The sequence below is a fragment of the Amphiura filiformis genome, chromosome 13 (assembly GCF_039555335.1).
Source record: "Amphiura filiformis chromosome 13, Afil_fr2py, whole genome shotgun sequence".
In the NCBI taxonomy this organism is placed as follows: Eukaryota; Metazoa; Echinodermata; class Ophiuroidea; order Amphilepidida; family Amphiuridae; genus Amphiura; species Amphiura filiformis.
In genome coordinates this window covers 61,186,085-61,200,778 of record NC_092640.1, presented here as the reverse complement: position 1 = coordinate 61,200,778, position 14,694 = coordinate 61,186,085, and the positions used below count along the sequence as shown (strand labels likewise).

General features: G+C 37.9%; 1 protein-coding gene across 1 annotated transcript; it reads left to right on the top strand.

Moving 5' to 3' along the window:
- Positions 1–326: 326 nt before the first annotated feature.
- On the top strand, positions 327–4,467 carry LOC140167806 (uncharacterized). Its single transcript, XM_072191099.1, has 2 exons — positions 327–799; positions 834–4,467. Exons 1-2 carry the CDS (start codon positions 327–329, stop codon positions 4,465–4,467), a joined length of 4,107 nt encoding a protein of 1,368 aa, XP_072047200.1.
- The last annotated feature ends 10,227 nt before the right edge of the window (positions 4,468–14,694 follow it).

The following is a 14,694-nucleotide window of genomic DNA, read 5'->3' as shown; positions in this document are numbered from 1 at the left end:
TACATGGAAAAGAGAGAGAAAAGATATCACCTTCACGATACTTTAATGCTCGCTTATTTTCAATGGACAACAGATTTGTCAGGAATCCGGAATACATATTTTTTTGCTTTGTATGCAACAGAGGTTCACCAAATTCACTCCGGTATTTCTATCGCAATTAGAGTAGGCAACACTAAGACAGCAGGAGGTAGAAAGATAACTGCATCTATGTTGCGAGACAAGGAACAAGTAAAAACCTAATCAAAAGGGACGAAGGATATAGATTCCTGACACAAATAAGAGGAACACCTGCTTATTGGGAAAGATCAAAGCGAGATCTGTTTGCAATGATACGTCAATTAGGAATCCCAACATTTTTCATGTCATTTAGTGCTGCAGATAGACGCTGGATCGAAATAACCAATGGTATCCTAATAGCACAAGGCAAACCACCAATGACTGAAGAGCAACATAAGAACATGACATGGGAAGATCACTGTACCATCATCATGTCTAATCCTGCAGCAGCAGCCAGAATGTTTGAACGAAGAGTGCACACTTTAATTAAAGATGTAATGTGCTCATCAGCTAACCCAATTGGTAAAGTTGAGGACTATTACTACAGGACAGAGTTTCAACAAAGAGGTTGGCCACACATTCACATGATGGTATGGGTTAAAGATGCACCCAAGTTTGATGAAGATTCTGATGAAGATATTACAGAGTTTGTTGACAAGTATATATCTTGTGAACAGCCCCCTGAGACTGATGAAGAATTACATGAACTAGTGACCAATGTGCAACTACACAGTAAAAGTCTGTCGGTTTAATTTTCCAAAACCACCATCCAACAGAACATTTATCTCCAGACCAGTTGAAGGGATAGAAGGAAATGAAGAAGATCTCGAATATCAAGAAGCTCTTGAACATAGAAAAGAAGATGAGACAAAGGCAAAGGAAACTTTAAAGAAGATTTGGGAACTTGTCGAAGGTAACACTGACGCAGAATTTGAACAAATACTCCGTACCGCACAAGTTACACAATCTGAATTTGAAGAGTACTTAGCATTGGTTACAAGAAAAAACACAATAAACCTGAAACGACGTATCCAAGATCAATGGATCAACAATTACAACCCACACTTGATTCGATGCTGGAATGGAAATATGGACATACAGTTTGTGTTAGATCCATTTGGTGCCGCCATGTACATGCTTTCCTACATTACCAAATCTGAAAGAGAAATGGGTGATTTGTTAAGAAATGCACAGAGAGAAGCAAGGGAATTGGGAAATGATGATGCTGTTTCGCAATTAAGAAAACTTGGTAGTGTTTATTTGCAACATAGAGAAATCAGTGTCATGGGCGCCATCTACCTAATCTGTAGCATGCCTCTACGAAATAGTACCAGAAAGGTCATCTTTGTTCAAACTGATTTGGACGGACACAAAATATCATTGCCATTGAAAGAGGTACAAGCAAACGCAGGGAAATCTGAACAAGTTTGGAAAACATCCCAAATTGAAAAGTATATAGGTAGACCAAGAACCTCAAAGTATAATAACATGTGCATGGCTAAATTTTTCTCCAGTCATTATCAAGTATCAGGCAAATCAGATAATATCAATGCCAGTCCAGATGATATAATTGATGACGAAACAGACAATGAAGAAGATAACGAAACAGATGTTGGAGATATTGAGCAAACTGAACCCGAGAATGAACAAGATGTACGTGATGACGAAACAAACAATGAAGCAGATAACGAAACAGATGTTGAGCAAACTGAATCAGAGAATGAACAAGATGTAGGTGATGAAGCAAGTAATGAGAAAGAAGCAAAATCTTGCCAACGAAATAAACCAATCGAACTGCAAAATTGCTCCATCAAGATGAAAGAACGTACAAGAGGAAAGCCAGCTGTTATTCGTTACCCAAGAGTATCAGTTAAGAAAGATAGTGAGCGTTATCATATGAACATGTTACGCTTATATTTGCCACACAGAAATGAACAAATCAAGCCAAATGCCTTTACCAAATATGAAGATTATCATATGAAGGGTAATGTGAATATCAATGGCAAAAGAGCACGAGTCAAAGATATAGTTAAAGAAAATATGAAAGAGTTTGAACCAGCAACTGATCAATTAGATGAAGCATGGGATGCGATTCAACATGTTGCAGACCTTCAAGATGCATGGGCAGCAATTAATCCACAAGGTGAACAACAACGTCTGGATGACAAATTAGACCGCAATTTAGTTCAAGATTCAGATGATGAATTTGCCGAAATTGAAATTCCTGAACTGCAGTCACGACAAAATATACATCAGGGAGATCAACCTAGATGTGCGATTGAAACATGCGATCCTGAAATAACCGAAGAACAAGCACAACACATGATGCGCCAACTGAACGAAAAGCAACGTCAGGTATTTAATCATGTTACAAAATGGTGTGACGATAAAGCAAGAGATCAGAGTGTCGACCCATTTCAAATGTTTGTTACTGGAGGTGCAGGAACCGGAAAGTCGCATGTTATCAAATGCATTCAGTACTATGCAAAAAAAGTATTTGCAGGCATGACAGAATCCGCCGAAGATATGACAGTCTTGTCACTTGCTCATCTTGGAACAGCTGCATTCAATATTTGTGGTCAAACAATCTGCTCCGGATTAAAAATTAATCCTAAATCTCAAAAACAATACAAACCACTTGGTGAAGAATCACTAAACACTTTACGAGTCAAATATCGGCATTTGCAATTAGTAATTATAGACGAAATTTCAATGGTTAGTACAACTCAGCTGACATATATATTCGGACGGTTGCAGCAGATTAAAGGAACATATACCGACTTTGGCAATGTGTCAATCCTAGCAGTGGGAGATTTCTATCAATTGCCACCAATTAGCCCACCAACACCATTATGCTTTCCACACGAAGAAATTTTGAAAGATATATGGAACCCACTCTTTCAAATAGTTGAGCTCAAAGAAATCATGCGCCAAAAAGATGATGCTATCTTTGCTCAAATGCTTAATCGGCTACGTGAACGGAAAAAGAAGCAACCACTGCAAAAGACAAACAAAGAATTGCTCGAATCGCGAAGAGTTGAGGAAAATAATCTAACAGCGCCTCCTGATGCATTGCATTTGTTTTACCTTAACAAAGATGTCGATAGCCACAATGAAAGAAAACTTGCGTCACTGAACACTGAAATGTTCACCATTAAAGCTAATGACGTTGACCAAAGAGGTGGACGAATTATCCAAGTGCATGAAACGCCACATAAAACAACACGTGCAGATGATACTTCTTTAGCATCTTACCTGAAATTAGCAGTAGAAGCTCGAGTTATGCTCATAGCAAATGTAAATGTTTCAGATGGACTATGTAACGGAGTTCCTGGCATAGTGAAAGGAATCGAGTTCTGCAATTCTCAAAATATGCCAATTGTTGTATATGTCAAATTTGACAGTGATCGAGTTGGAGCAAAAACACGAACTACCCAGTTTATTCCACCACACTATGCAGGATGTGTACCAATAAAGCCACGTAAAGAATCGTTCCAGGTCCGAGGTAGAACATTCACTACGACAAGAGAACAGATGCCATTGAAACTTGCATGGGCTGTTACTGTTCATAAAGTGCAGGGCCAAACGACAGATCAGGCAGTGATTTCTATGAAAGGTCTAAGAAAATCGATGGCTTACGTAGCACTCAGTCGAGTCACTCATCTTGAAGGAATGTATTTGATGGATTATGATGAATCCCGCATCTTTTGTAATGAAGATATCGAAGCAAACGTCGCCAAAATGCCTACATGTGATCTTTCCAAAGCAAACCCTTTGACAGAAATCGACCACAACACAAATTTTGTAATCGCTCATCACAACATACAGAGTTTACATCGACACATAGATGATCTCAAAAAGAACCCAGAAATAAGAAAGGCCCATGTGATCTGTTTGTCTGAAACATGGCTTACCGACGAGAGTAACCTCGACTCTGTTTCAATTGAAGGATACACATTGGAAGTAGTTAACTCTGGAAATGGTAGAGGTGTCGCTATGTATATTCAGAACGGCATCCGTTATACAGTAGTACCACTTTTCAGTAATGAATGTGATATACTTGCCATAAGAACAAGTGGAAAAACAAACTTACTGGTTGCGACAATATACAAGCATATGGCAACAAGTACAAGCACGTTTACCACAGAAATGAACAATATCACAGCCCAAATAGAAGTACTAGATACAGATTACAAAGTACTCGTCGGAGATTTCAATCGCAACTTGTTCAAAGAAACCATTTTACCCGCTTTCAGACAATACCATCAGGTTATCTCCAATTCTACCACCGCTAAAGGAACTCTGCTAGATCACATTTATGTCAAGCCCAAGCCCAAGCAATACCAAGCATCTGTAATGACAACATATTACAGCTACCATCAGCCAACATTTATTGCCATAACGTATTAGCAATTCTTTCAGTTAAACCATTTAGATTTACAAACGAAGACGATTCCTTGTACTGAAACAAAATAATAAAGGTGAAATGATTTATTATATGCAAAAGCAAGTTTACGAGCAGGATAACTGTATAACTTATGTCAAGATTAATATAAACCATGCACTTGGTAATGTCTTGCACGTCAATCTAAATTTTATATATCTTTTAAAAAGAATTGAGCTCAGTGAAACATTTTTATGTCAATCCAAGTATTTTGTTATACGCAATAATTGTGACATAGCAGATGTTAATTAATATCTACATAACATTGTTTAATTCTACAATGGTCTATGAATGTTTTATGAATCGGATTATTTAAATATTGTGTTTTTCCTGTATATTTTATATTCGTCTTCAACAGTTTCAATACCTCATTTATCAAAAACAACATTATATGAATCATGTCAATCAATTACCGAATTTCATCATACTATAACTTGTATATATAACGAACATCGTCATTCCATTGAACTACTTTTCAACATGTTCATATTCAAAGTGTAAAAAAAATGCATTTTCATAATTTGTTAGTGGTTCAGAGAATGTGTACACGTAGATGCCTCTATCTTAGTATTACTTTTAGAAAATGCAACGTACAATAAAAAATTATAAGTGACATAACCTCGATAATTATGTTGTAATTCTATTTATGCTTTCTCATTGTCCGGCCTATTATACATGACATCATTATATCAAATAATATTGTAGTCGCTTTTTATTCACTTTTTGGTAAATTATGTATATACCTTTACTTTGTGCAATATCAATCAAATATTCTGTTTATTTTTTAATAATGTATTAATGTCACTCTGTATAGCCTACTTAAAATAATTTGTCATGACTCATAATAAATTATTTGCAATTATTGTATAATACTATATGCTAACCAATAATTATAATTGAGTCTTAGTTAAGACTCGTATGCCCAGGGTAGGGCAATTTTTGCGTAAGTTAGAAATGGGGCAACTTTGTCTTCTCTGCAGACAAAGTACACTGGACCCCTTTCTATCTACAACAACAATTGCACTAGTCAGAAACGAGTCTTAGTCTCCTACTTTGTCTTCTCTTGATTTGACAAAGTACAGTCTTGCGGGTCCTGGGCACTGAGGACGAATCCGCAAATCTCTTGCTGCTTCAAATTGTTTAGGAATATCATCATTTGCATAGCTGAACCACGTGGCTTCAGCAGAGATGTGTTCGACAAAACACGAATATCTATGCCTGTGACCCTACTTATCTCCTTTCCCTGCCCATAAACACAAATTTGGTAACCACCATGCCCCTTCTGCCACAAATAACATGGCAAAGTAATGCCACGTGCACACATACATTGACATTAGCCAATGTCTATGGGGTTTTCATATATTTTGGGGTCAAAGGTCATTAAGGGGTAACAACACGGCTGTGTTCGTGGTCTTAGACCACAGCTAAGTCTAGTTCTTCTTCTTCTTTCTTCTGTCAACCATTACATTTGCTCTAGCACTCACATGCTTACATCGATTTTGACCTAACTTGGTCACAATGATCATTGACCGTGCCCCTACATGTCACATGAAACTTGTGGGGTCAAAGGTCATGCAGGGGTCACAGGGGTCAAAAACGTGATTTCAACTAAAAATGCATCTTCTCCCACAACTTACGTTGGACAGTGACCCCACTTGCACACATGCATTGTTATTATCCAGTGTCTATGTGGTGTACGCAGATTTGGGGTCAAAGGTCATTAAGGGGTCACTTCCGGTATAAAACGAAAAACCTTCAAAAATTGTATTAGCTAAGTAAAACATAGCACAGTAACGGTATGTTCACATATGATCTGCAGTCACCCAATGTATATGTGGTATTTTTTTTTATTTGGGGTCAAAGCTCATTAAGGGGTCACTTCCGGTATAAAACGAAATACCTTTAAAATGCATCTTCTTCCACAGATTCTGTAGGACAGTGACGCCACTTGCACACATGCATTGTTATTACTCAGTGTCTATGGGGTGTACACAGATTTGGGGTCAAAGGTCATTAAGGGGTCACTTCCGGTATAAAACGAAATAACTTCAAAAATTTTTATTAGCTAAGAAAAACATAGGAGAGTGATGGTGTGCTCACACATGAATTGTGTTTGCCCAATGTATATATGGTATTTTTTTATTTGGGGTCAAAGGTCATTAAGGGGTCATTTCCGGTATAAAACGAAATACCTTTAAAATGCATCTTCTCCCACAAATTACGTAGGACAGTGATGCCACTTGCACACATGCATTGTTATTACCCAGTGTCTATGGGGTGTACACAGATTTGGGGTCAAAGGTCATTAAGGGATCACTTCCGGTATAAAACGAAATAACTTCAAAAAAATTTATCAGCCAAGAAAAATATAGCACAGATACGGTACATTCACACATGAATTGATGTTACTCAGTGTATACGTGGTAGTTTTTTTAATTTGCGGTGAAAGGTTATTAAGGGGTCATTTCCGGTCTGAGACAAAAAACACTTCAAAATGCCCCTTCTGCCACAAATAACATGGCAAAGTGATGCCACGTGCACACATACATTGACATTAGCCAATGTCTATGGGGTTTTCATATATTTTGGGGTCAAAGGTCATTAAGGGGCCACAACATTTGGCTGTGTGTTCGTGGTCTTAGACCACAGCTAAGTCTAGTTCTTTCTTTCTTTCTTTCCTTCCCCTTTTTACTTATTTTTTGTCTTTCCTTTTTTCTTTCAGTTTCTCTCTCTCCCTTTCCTGCGTTCCATTTCTCTCTTTCTTTTTCTTGCTTGTTCACTTTCTTTCTCTCTCTCTTTCTTTCTTTCTGTCTGTCTATTTTTCTTTGTCTTTCCCTTTCTTTCTTTTCGTTTCTCTCTCCCTTTCTCTTTCTTGCTTTCCCGTTGTTTCTCTTTTTTTTCTTTCTTTCTTTCTTTCTTTCTTTCTTTCTTTCTTTCTTTCTTTCTTTCTTTCCCTCTTTCCTTCCCTATTTCCTTCCCTCCTTCCTTCCCTTCTTCCTTCCCTCCTTCCTTCCTTTATTCCTTCCTTCCTTCTTCTTTCTTTACAGGCATAAATCCTGGGGTGAGTAATAAATTCCTCAATATTTTGATAAGGGGCATGGTATACTGAATCACCTCCATGTTGACGCATGTATGTGGGTTTCTTTCTTTCTTTCGTTCGTTCGTTCTTTACACAGCGAATTTGCAAATTCGCTGTGTACTGTCTTTTGCCAATTCTTTCTTTCTTCTTTCTTCTTTCTTTCTTCTTCTTCCTTATAAGTGCCTCCCTCATATGTATGAGTATTGTCGCACTGCGTACAGACAAGCTGTACTTATTTTTTTTACTCTGGAACCTAGAGTAGATGAGTGTATTTTGAAGTACAGTCAACATGACCGGGATGATCCCCTGCTCTTTTCGAATAGCCTGTGACGTTCTTTAACGTGCACACTACATTAATGTGAGAAAATATGCATGTACACGGGACCGACAGCTTAAAGTGCCCTCCGAAGCACTAAGCAAGTAGAGTGAAGTGTCTTGCTCAAGGACACAAAGAGCCGGACCTGGGATTCGAACCCTTGACCCTTGGGTTCACAGTCCTATGCCTTAACCGCTAGGCCACGCTCTCCTTTCTGGCAATGTACGCTCTAGCTCCGCAAGGCATTGGCAGATTTCAACCATACTTGACCCAAATGACCATTGGGCTAGTGCAAAACTTGCATTTGACTTTGACCTGGCTGTGACCTTTGACCTAGCTACAATGGTCAAAAACGTGATTTTTTTTTTTTTTTTTTCTTAGCAAAACGTGACATTTTGCGTGATTTGCCACGTTTCGCCCTAGCTCTGCTATGCTTTGACCGATTTTGATCATACTTGGTCACAAACACCACTGACTATGTTCCCACATGTTACATGACATTGAACTCCATTTGACCTTTGACCTGCTCACAATGGCTAAAATGCGATTTTTACTATAAAATGTATCTTCTTCCACAAACAACATCTGATGGTGACATGCTTAGGTCATGTGACTTGACTTTGGTCAGTGTCTATAGGGTGTTCACAGATAAGGGGTCAAAGGTCATTAAGGGGGTCATTTCCGGTCTGAAAGCTAAAAATATTCAAAAAATCACTGTTTTTACAAATTACATAGCAGAGTGTTGCCATTAGCACACATGCATTGCTACCAACCAGGGTATTTAAGGTGTCTACAGTTTTGGGGTCAAAGGTCATTAAGGGGTCGCTTCCGGTCAAAAACCAAAAATCATCAAATATTTTTATTTTTTTTATCTCAAAACGTAGAGTGACATAAACTTCATATATGCATTAGTGTCACCCGATGTATGCACGGTATTTTTATTTTTTTGGTTAAAGGTCATTTAGACGTCATTTCCGGTTTTAAGCTAAATAACTTCAAGAATTTTTATCTCCATAACTAAGCATAGTAGATTTTTTTAATTTAAACTGTAACAATGCATTTTTTCAGTGTAGATGAGGTTTTTTATATTGGGGTCAAAGGTCATTAAGGAAGTCAAAACGTCAAACTTGCAAAAAAAAATGATTAAAATTGGCCCATTCGAGCTCAAATTCAACAGGAACGATTCTTAAGACATTCTAAACATGTTAAAATTATTTATTACCCCAACGGTCAATGTTTACTTTAGGGTCAAAAGGTCAAAATACGGTTTGCAGATAGCTATTCGCTGTGTACCCAGATTCTATTGACTCTAGTTTATATTTACACAGCCGTGTCTTTTTTCTTACAGGTTCTTCTTTCTTTACAAGCCGACGACGAACGTCGGCTTGTACTGTCTTCTTCGCGTTCTTCTTTCTTTCTTTCTGTCGACCACATTCGTACGTATAACTCAGTCACGGGTTGACGTATTTTAACTAAACGTTGTCAGAAGGACCGTTGGCATTGCCCGCACATGTCATATGACTTTGAACTACGTGTGACCTTTGACCTAGATAAAGAGGTCAACAATGTGATTTTTCTTCAAAATGTATCTTCTCCTACAAACAACATGCGATGATGACACGGTTTGGTCACATGACTCGTCTATGGTCGGTGTATATAGGGTGTTCATTGATAAGGTTTCAAAGGTCATTAAGGGGTCATTTCCGGTTACAGTCTGAAAAACTTGCAAATAATATTCAAAAAATCACTGTCTTTACAAATTACATAGCAGAGTGTCGCCATTAGCACACATGCATTGCTACTAGACAGGGTCTTTAGGATGCCTACAGTTTTGGGGTCAAAGGTCATTAAGGGCACTTCCGGTCAAAAACCAAAATTATCAAAAATGTTCAAAAAAATTTTATCTCAAAAGATAAACAGACCAGAATAATATAACCATCATACATGAATCGGTGTTCCCTGATGTATGCATGGTATTTTTATTTTGGGGTCAAAGGTCATTAAGAGGTCACTTCCTGTTTTTAGCTGAATAACTTTAAGAATTTTTATCTCAAGAACTAAATATGTTAGAATTTTTAATTAAAACTACAACAATTCATTTTGTCGGTGTACATAAGGTTTTTTTTCATTGAGGTCAAAGGTCATTAAGGGGGTCAAAAGGTCAATCAAAAATTTAAAAAAATCAAAATCCATGTATAAGTTCCGATTAAGCTGAAATTCACCAGGAATATTTCTTATGACATCCTAAGCGCAATGCAAGAGCAGTTGACCCCATCCGTGACCCAAGGGTCAAGTTATAGGGGTCAAAGGTCAAATTTCGAAATTGGTCCAATCGAGCTCAAATTCAACAGGAATTATTCTTACGACATTCTAAACATGTTAAAAATATTTATGACCCCAAAGGTCAAAGTTTAGGGGTCAAAGGGCAAATTTCTAAATTGCTCAAACTTGACCCATCAACAGGTCGGCTTGTGTGTCATGTCTCGCATGACAATTTCTATATAGCTCTTGTTCTTAGTCCAGCCGAGCAACGGCTGGACTCTTGCATCCCAGTGGTTTCTGCTTCTTTCTTTCTGTCAACATTTGACATAATTGGCTCTAGCTCCCTAATTATTTGACCGATTCTAACCAAACTTGGGCAAAGGCTCCACTACCCCAGCCTTTACATTTGACATGACCCATTTGGGGTCAAAAGTCACGCATGAGAAATTTTGGCTAAAAATGCGTATTTTACCAAAAATGCTTCTTCTTTTACAGATTACATGGTAGCGCAATGAAACTTGGTCATCGGCATCGACTATAGTTGGAGTCTATGGGGTAAACACAGATTTGGGGTCAAAGGTCATTAAGGGGATTTTTTCTGCACATAACCAAATACTTTCAAAATGCTTCCTTTCCTACATATTACATAGTACAGAGATGAGATTGACACATATGCACTGACATTAGCTGGTGTCTATAGGATAAACACGGATTTTGAGTTCAAGGTCATGAAGGGGTAAAATAGGGTTGATTACTGAAAATCACCTTAAAGTTCACTTTTTCCTGCATATTAAGTGCTGTGATCATCAGAATAATGCCAAAATGACTATAGCATTGGGTGCATATAGGGTTATAATCAGATTTGGCTTGGACATGGGAGGGGTCTCTTTTGGGGTCAAAAGGGTTAAAATTTTGAAATTTGCCCAATTCAATTGAAAATTAGTATATGTAATCACGGTAGGATTCAAAATATGACGGAGGTCATTTCAAGGTCACCAGAGGTCAACCAAAGGTCAAAAGGGGGGTAAAATTGAACATTTTATCCAATTTAAATGATTTTAAAATGAAAATTGCAATTTCGCAAACCAAACACTTTCTAACGGTGATTGTAAAACAAGTTGCCTAACTTTACAGCCAATATAACAGAGTTAGGCACTAATGCAGGCTACTCTACACACCGTTAAAAATCATAAGATGTATATAAGATGTATAGTTACGCAAAAAATTTGAGAGCATACCGCACTAAACTACAGAGTAGATCACAAGTTATTGATACAGTTACATAATCATCTTATAGACAGCTATTCACAGAAGATAATCTATGAATGTAGATTGTCCCGCTTTGGTACACAGATAATAGTCCTTTCTATTCAGAGGTTCTATTTACTCTTGGTCAGTCATGCATGTTAATAATACTAAAGAAATTGACTTGAGGCGTTTCATTTAATTCCCATATAGAGTGCTTGCACGGAAGGCCATTAGTTCAAATCATCCTACAGACACGCTCCAACAGATATGCAAATGCATGGAGTACAAAATATTTACTTTGATCAATACCAGTTAAACAGGTGATTGGTATTGTACTGCGTGCATTTGTATGTCTTCTGGAGCGTGTCTGGAGGATGATTTGAACTAATGACCTTCCGTGCAAAACCCTATGGCACTGATCGATTACCATCACTTTAATAATCTTCTAAAGTCGGACCAGGCGGCTGACACTGAAAAATTTGCATGGAAAAATGACCCGTCTCCTCCGCAGCCAATTTGGTTCCGCTCCATCGAAATCAAGCCGGTCACGGAGGAGACTACCCTCCTTTGTGTTTGTTCATTTGTGTATGGACAGCCCTTTTGGAGTCCGGAATGACTTAGGCTACGCTCTCAGCTAGAGTCCGACGCTGCATTGCACTAGAAATACCTTTTCTGTGAAATCGCTATAGAGCCAACCGGGAGCACGTATTCGTTTTGAAAATATAGCATTAAAATTAGTATCACCCTTGTGGCCACCGTGCAGTGGAAAACCTTAATTCTTTCATTAAAAGGAAATTAAAATTAAAAAAACACGGATCTACTTGTGCACCAATAAAATTGGCACAGCAATTTGTCTCAAATATGAATGAATTTTAAGAAACATACGGGGTATGATGAACATTGACCTGACGCCATGATAGTAGGATCTATTAGTCGTTTTATATACAATGTATATACCGTATTGTCATAATACCAATATTTGTCATTATATATAATGAGTAATATCTAGCAACGTAAATGTGCAGTTCATATGCACAAACGAATACTGATCTTTATGATATTCAGGTTTTTGTACATCACATATAACATGTCACATAGGAGGTCATACGTGTTGACCTTCATCTATTGTATTTGTTCATCTGTGTATGGAGAGGATTTGCGCCATTAAACGCCATTAAAACGCCATCAGTATTAGGGCGTAGTTCAGTGAACTCACCGGATTGCTATTCCAAGTACTTTGATAATACAGATAATATGTATTAATGGGTCGAGGCGATTGCATTGAAAAACCTAATAAATTATTCATAACAGTTACGTAATCAATCGATAGTGCGGACACTTTTTATTTGCAAACCACCAAAATTCGTGATCTTTTAGCGTTGGAAAAGAAACCACGTGAATAGAGTGCCCTCTCAAGAATATCAACTCTCTGGTCGGACGCCATATCACATTTTTTTTATTGCAACACATTGCTATATGCTATGAGCTCTCGTATAAGGTATGTACATTTTTGCTGTGTTCTTTTTATACCGTCTTTCAAGGAAAACAACAAGACGATTACGCATTATGTTAATGTTAGAGATATGTATGTTATAAATATCACAATAATAAACTTCATAATTTAGCGTATATGGGATCGAAGGCACCATTTTCAAACACTGTCAGATAACTGTGAAGTCACTTAAAGGTCACGGCTGGACTTCGCAGCCTTACAGGGATGCAATATATCTAGTTTCTTCTTTCTTTCTGTCAACCATTACATTTGCTCTAGCACTCACATGCTTACATCGATTTTCACCTAACTTGGTCACAATGATCATTGACCGTGCCCCCACATGTCACATGAAACTTGTGGGGTCAAAGGTCACGCAGGGGTCATAGAGGTCAAACACGGGATTTCAACTTAAAATGCATCTTCTCCCACAACTTAAGTATGACAGTGACGCCACTTGCACACATGAATTGTTATTACCCAGTGTCTATGTGGTGTAATCAGATTTGGGGTCAAAGGTCATTAAGGGGTCACTTCCGGTATAAAACGAAATACCTTCAAAAAATTTTATTAGCTAAACAAAACATAGGACAGTAACGGTATGTTCACACATGATTTGTTCTTACCTAGTTTATATGTGGTATTTTTTAAATTTGGGTCAAAGGTCATTAAGGGGTCACTTCCGGTATAAAACGAAATACCTTTAAAATGCATTTTCACCCACAAATTACGTAGGACAGTGACGCCACTTGCACACATGCATTGTCATTACCCAGTGTCTACGTGGTGTACACAGATTTGGGGTCAAAGGTCATTAAAGGGTCATTTCCGGTATAAAACGAAATACCTTCAAAAATATTTATTAGCTAAACAAAACATTGGACAGTAACGGTATGTTCACACATGAATTGTGGTTTTTGTGTATCTCCGGTATTTTTTTAATGGGATTAAAGGTCATTTAGGGGTCACTTCCGGTCTAAAACGAAATACCTTCTAAATGCCTCTTCTGCCACAAGTAACTTGGCAAAGTGATGCCACATGCACACATACATTGACATTAGCCAATGTCTATGGGGTTTTCATATATTTTGGGGTCAAAGGTCATTAAGGGGTTACAACACGGCTGTGTTCGTGGTCTTAGACCACAGCTAAGTCTAGTTGTTTCTGTTTCATCAAGTAGGCATATTAGCAACATTGTGTTTCAAGAAGGTTGAGTTACATAGGCGTAAATTCCGGTTGTGGGGTAGGGGATACCCCCTCAATATTTTGATAAGGTCAATGGTCCGTACAATCACCCCCAAGGTGACACATGTATAATAGATGTGGGGTTCTGACAAAATTAACGTCATTTTTGGCCAAACTAAAAAGTGCCAATTTGTGCGGTCTTCGTGCGAATTTGTTCCACTTTTGCACAATATAATTCACCAGTAGGCATAATTAGCTTGTCATAAATTATTCTGTCGCCAAGATGCTGATCATGCTGGCTTCACTGTCGGCCTATTGCAAAAAATTGATTTAAACGGACCCATCCCCCATGTCAAAAGAAATCTACGCCATTGTTAATGTTGCCAAAAGATGCCGGATTCACTATTAATATGCCTACTTCAAGAAACGATTTCATCCCTCCCCCCAATGTCAAAAAGAAATCTACGCCATTGTTGAGATATTATAGCGGTTACGGTTATCATGCTATAATGCCCCACACTCCCCATCAAAATTCATCACAACATGACAAACGAATAAACTCAAATTACTTTCCAATATATGCCTAGGCCTACCTTGAATTCAAAATCTTC

What these genes read in the sequence shown, in the direction of transcription:
- LOC140167806 (XM_072191099.1), top strand. Translation starts at nt 327, where the DNA reads ATGATACGTCAATTAGGAATCCCAACATTTTTCATGTCATTTAGTGCT. An exon ending in CAACTACACAGTAAAAGTCT is followed by an intron (nt 800 to 833) that starts GTCGGTTTAATT and finishes ACCATCCAACAG; the next exon opens with AACATTTATCTCCAGACCAG.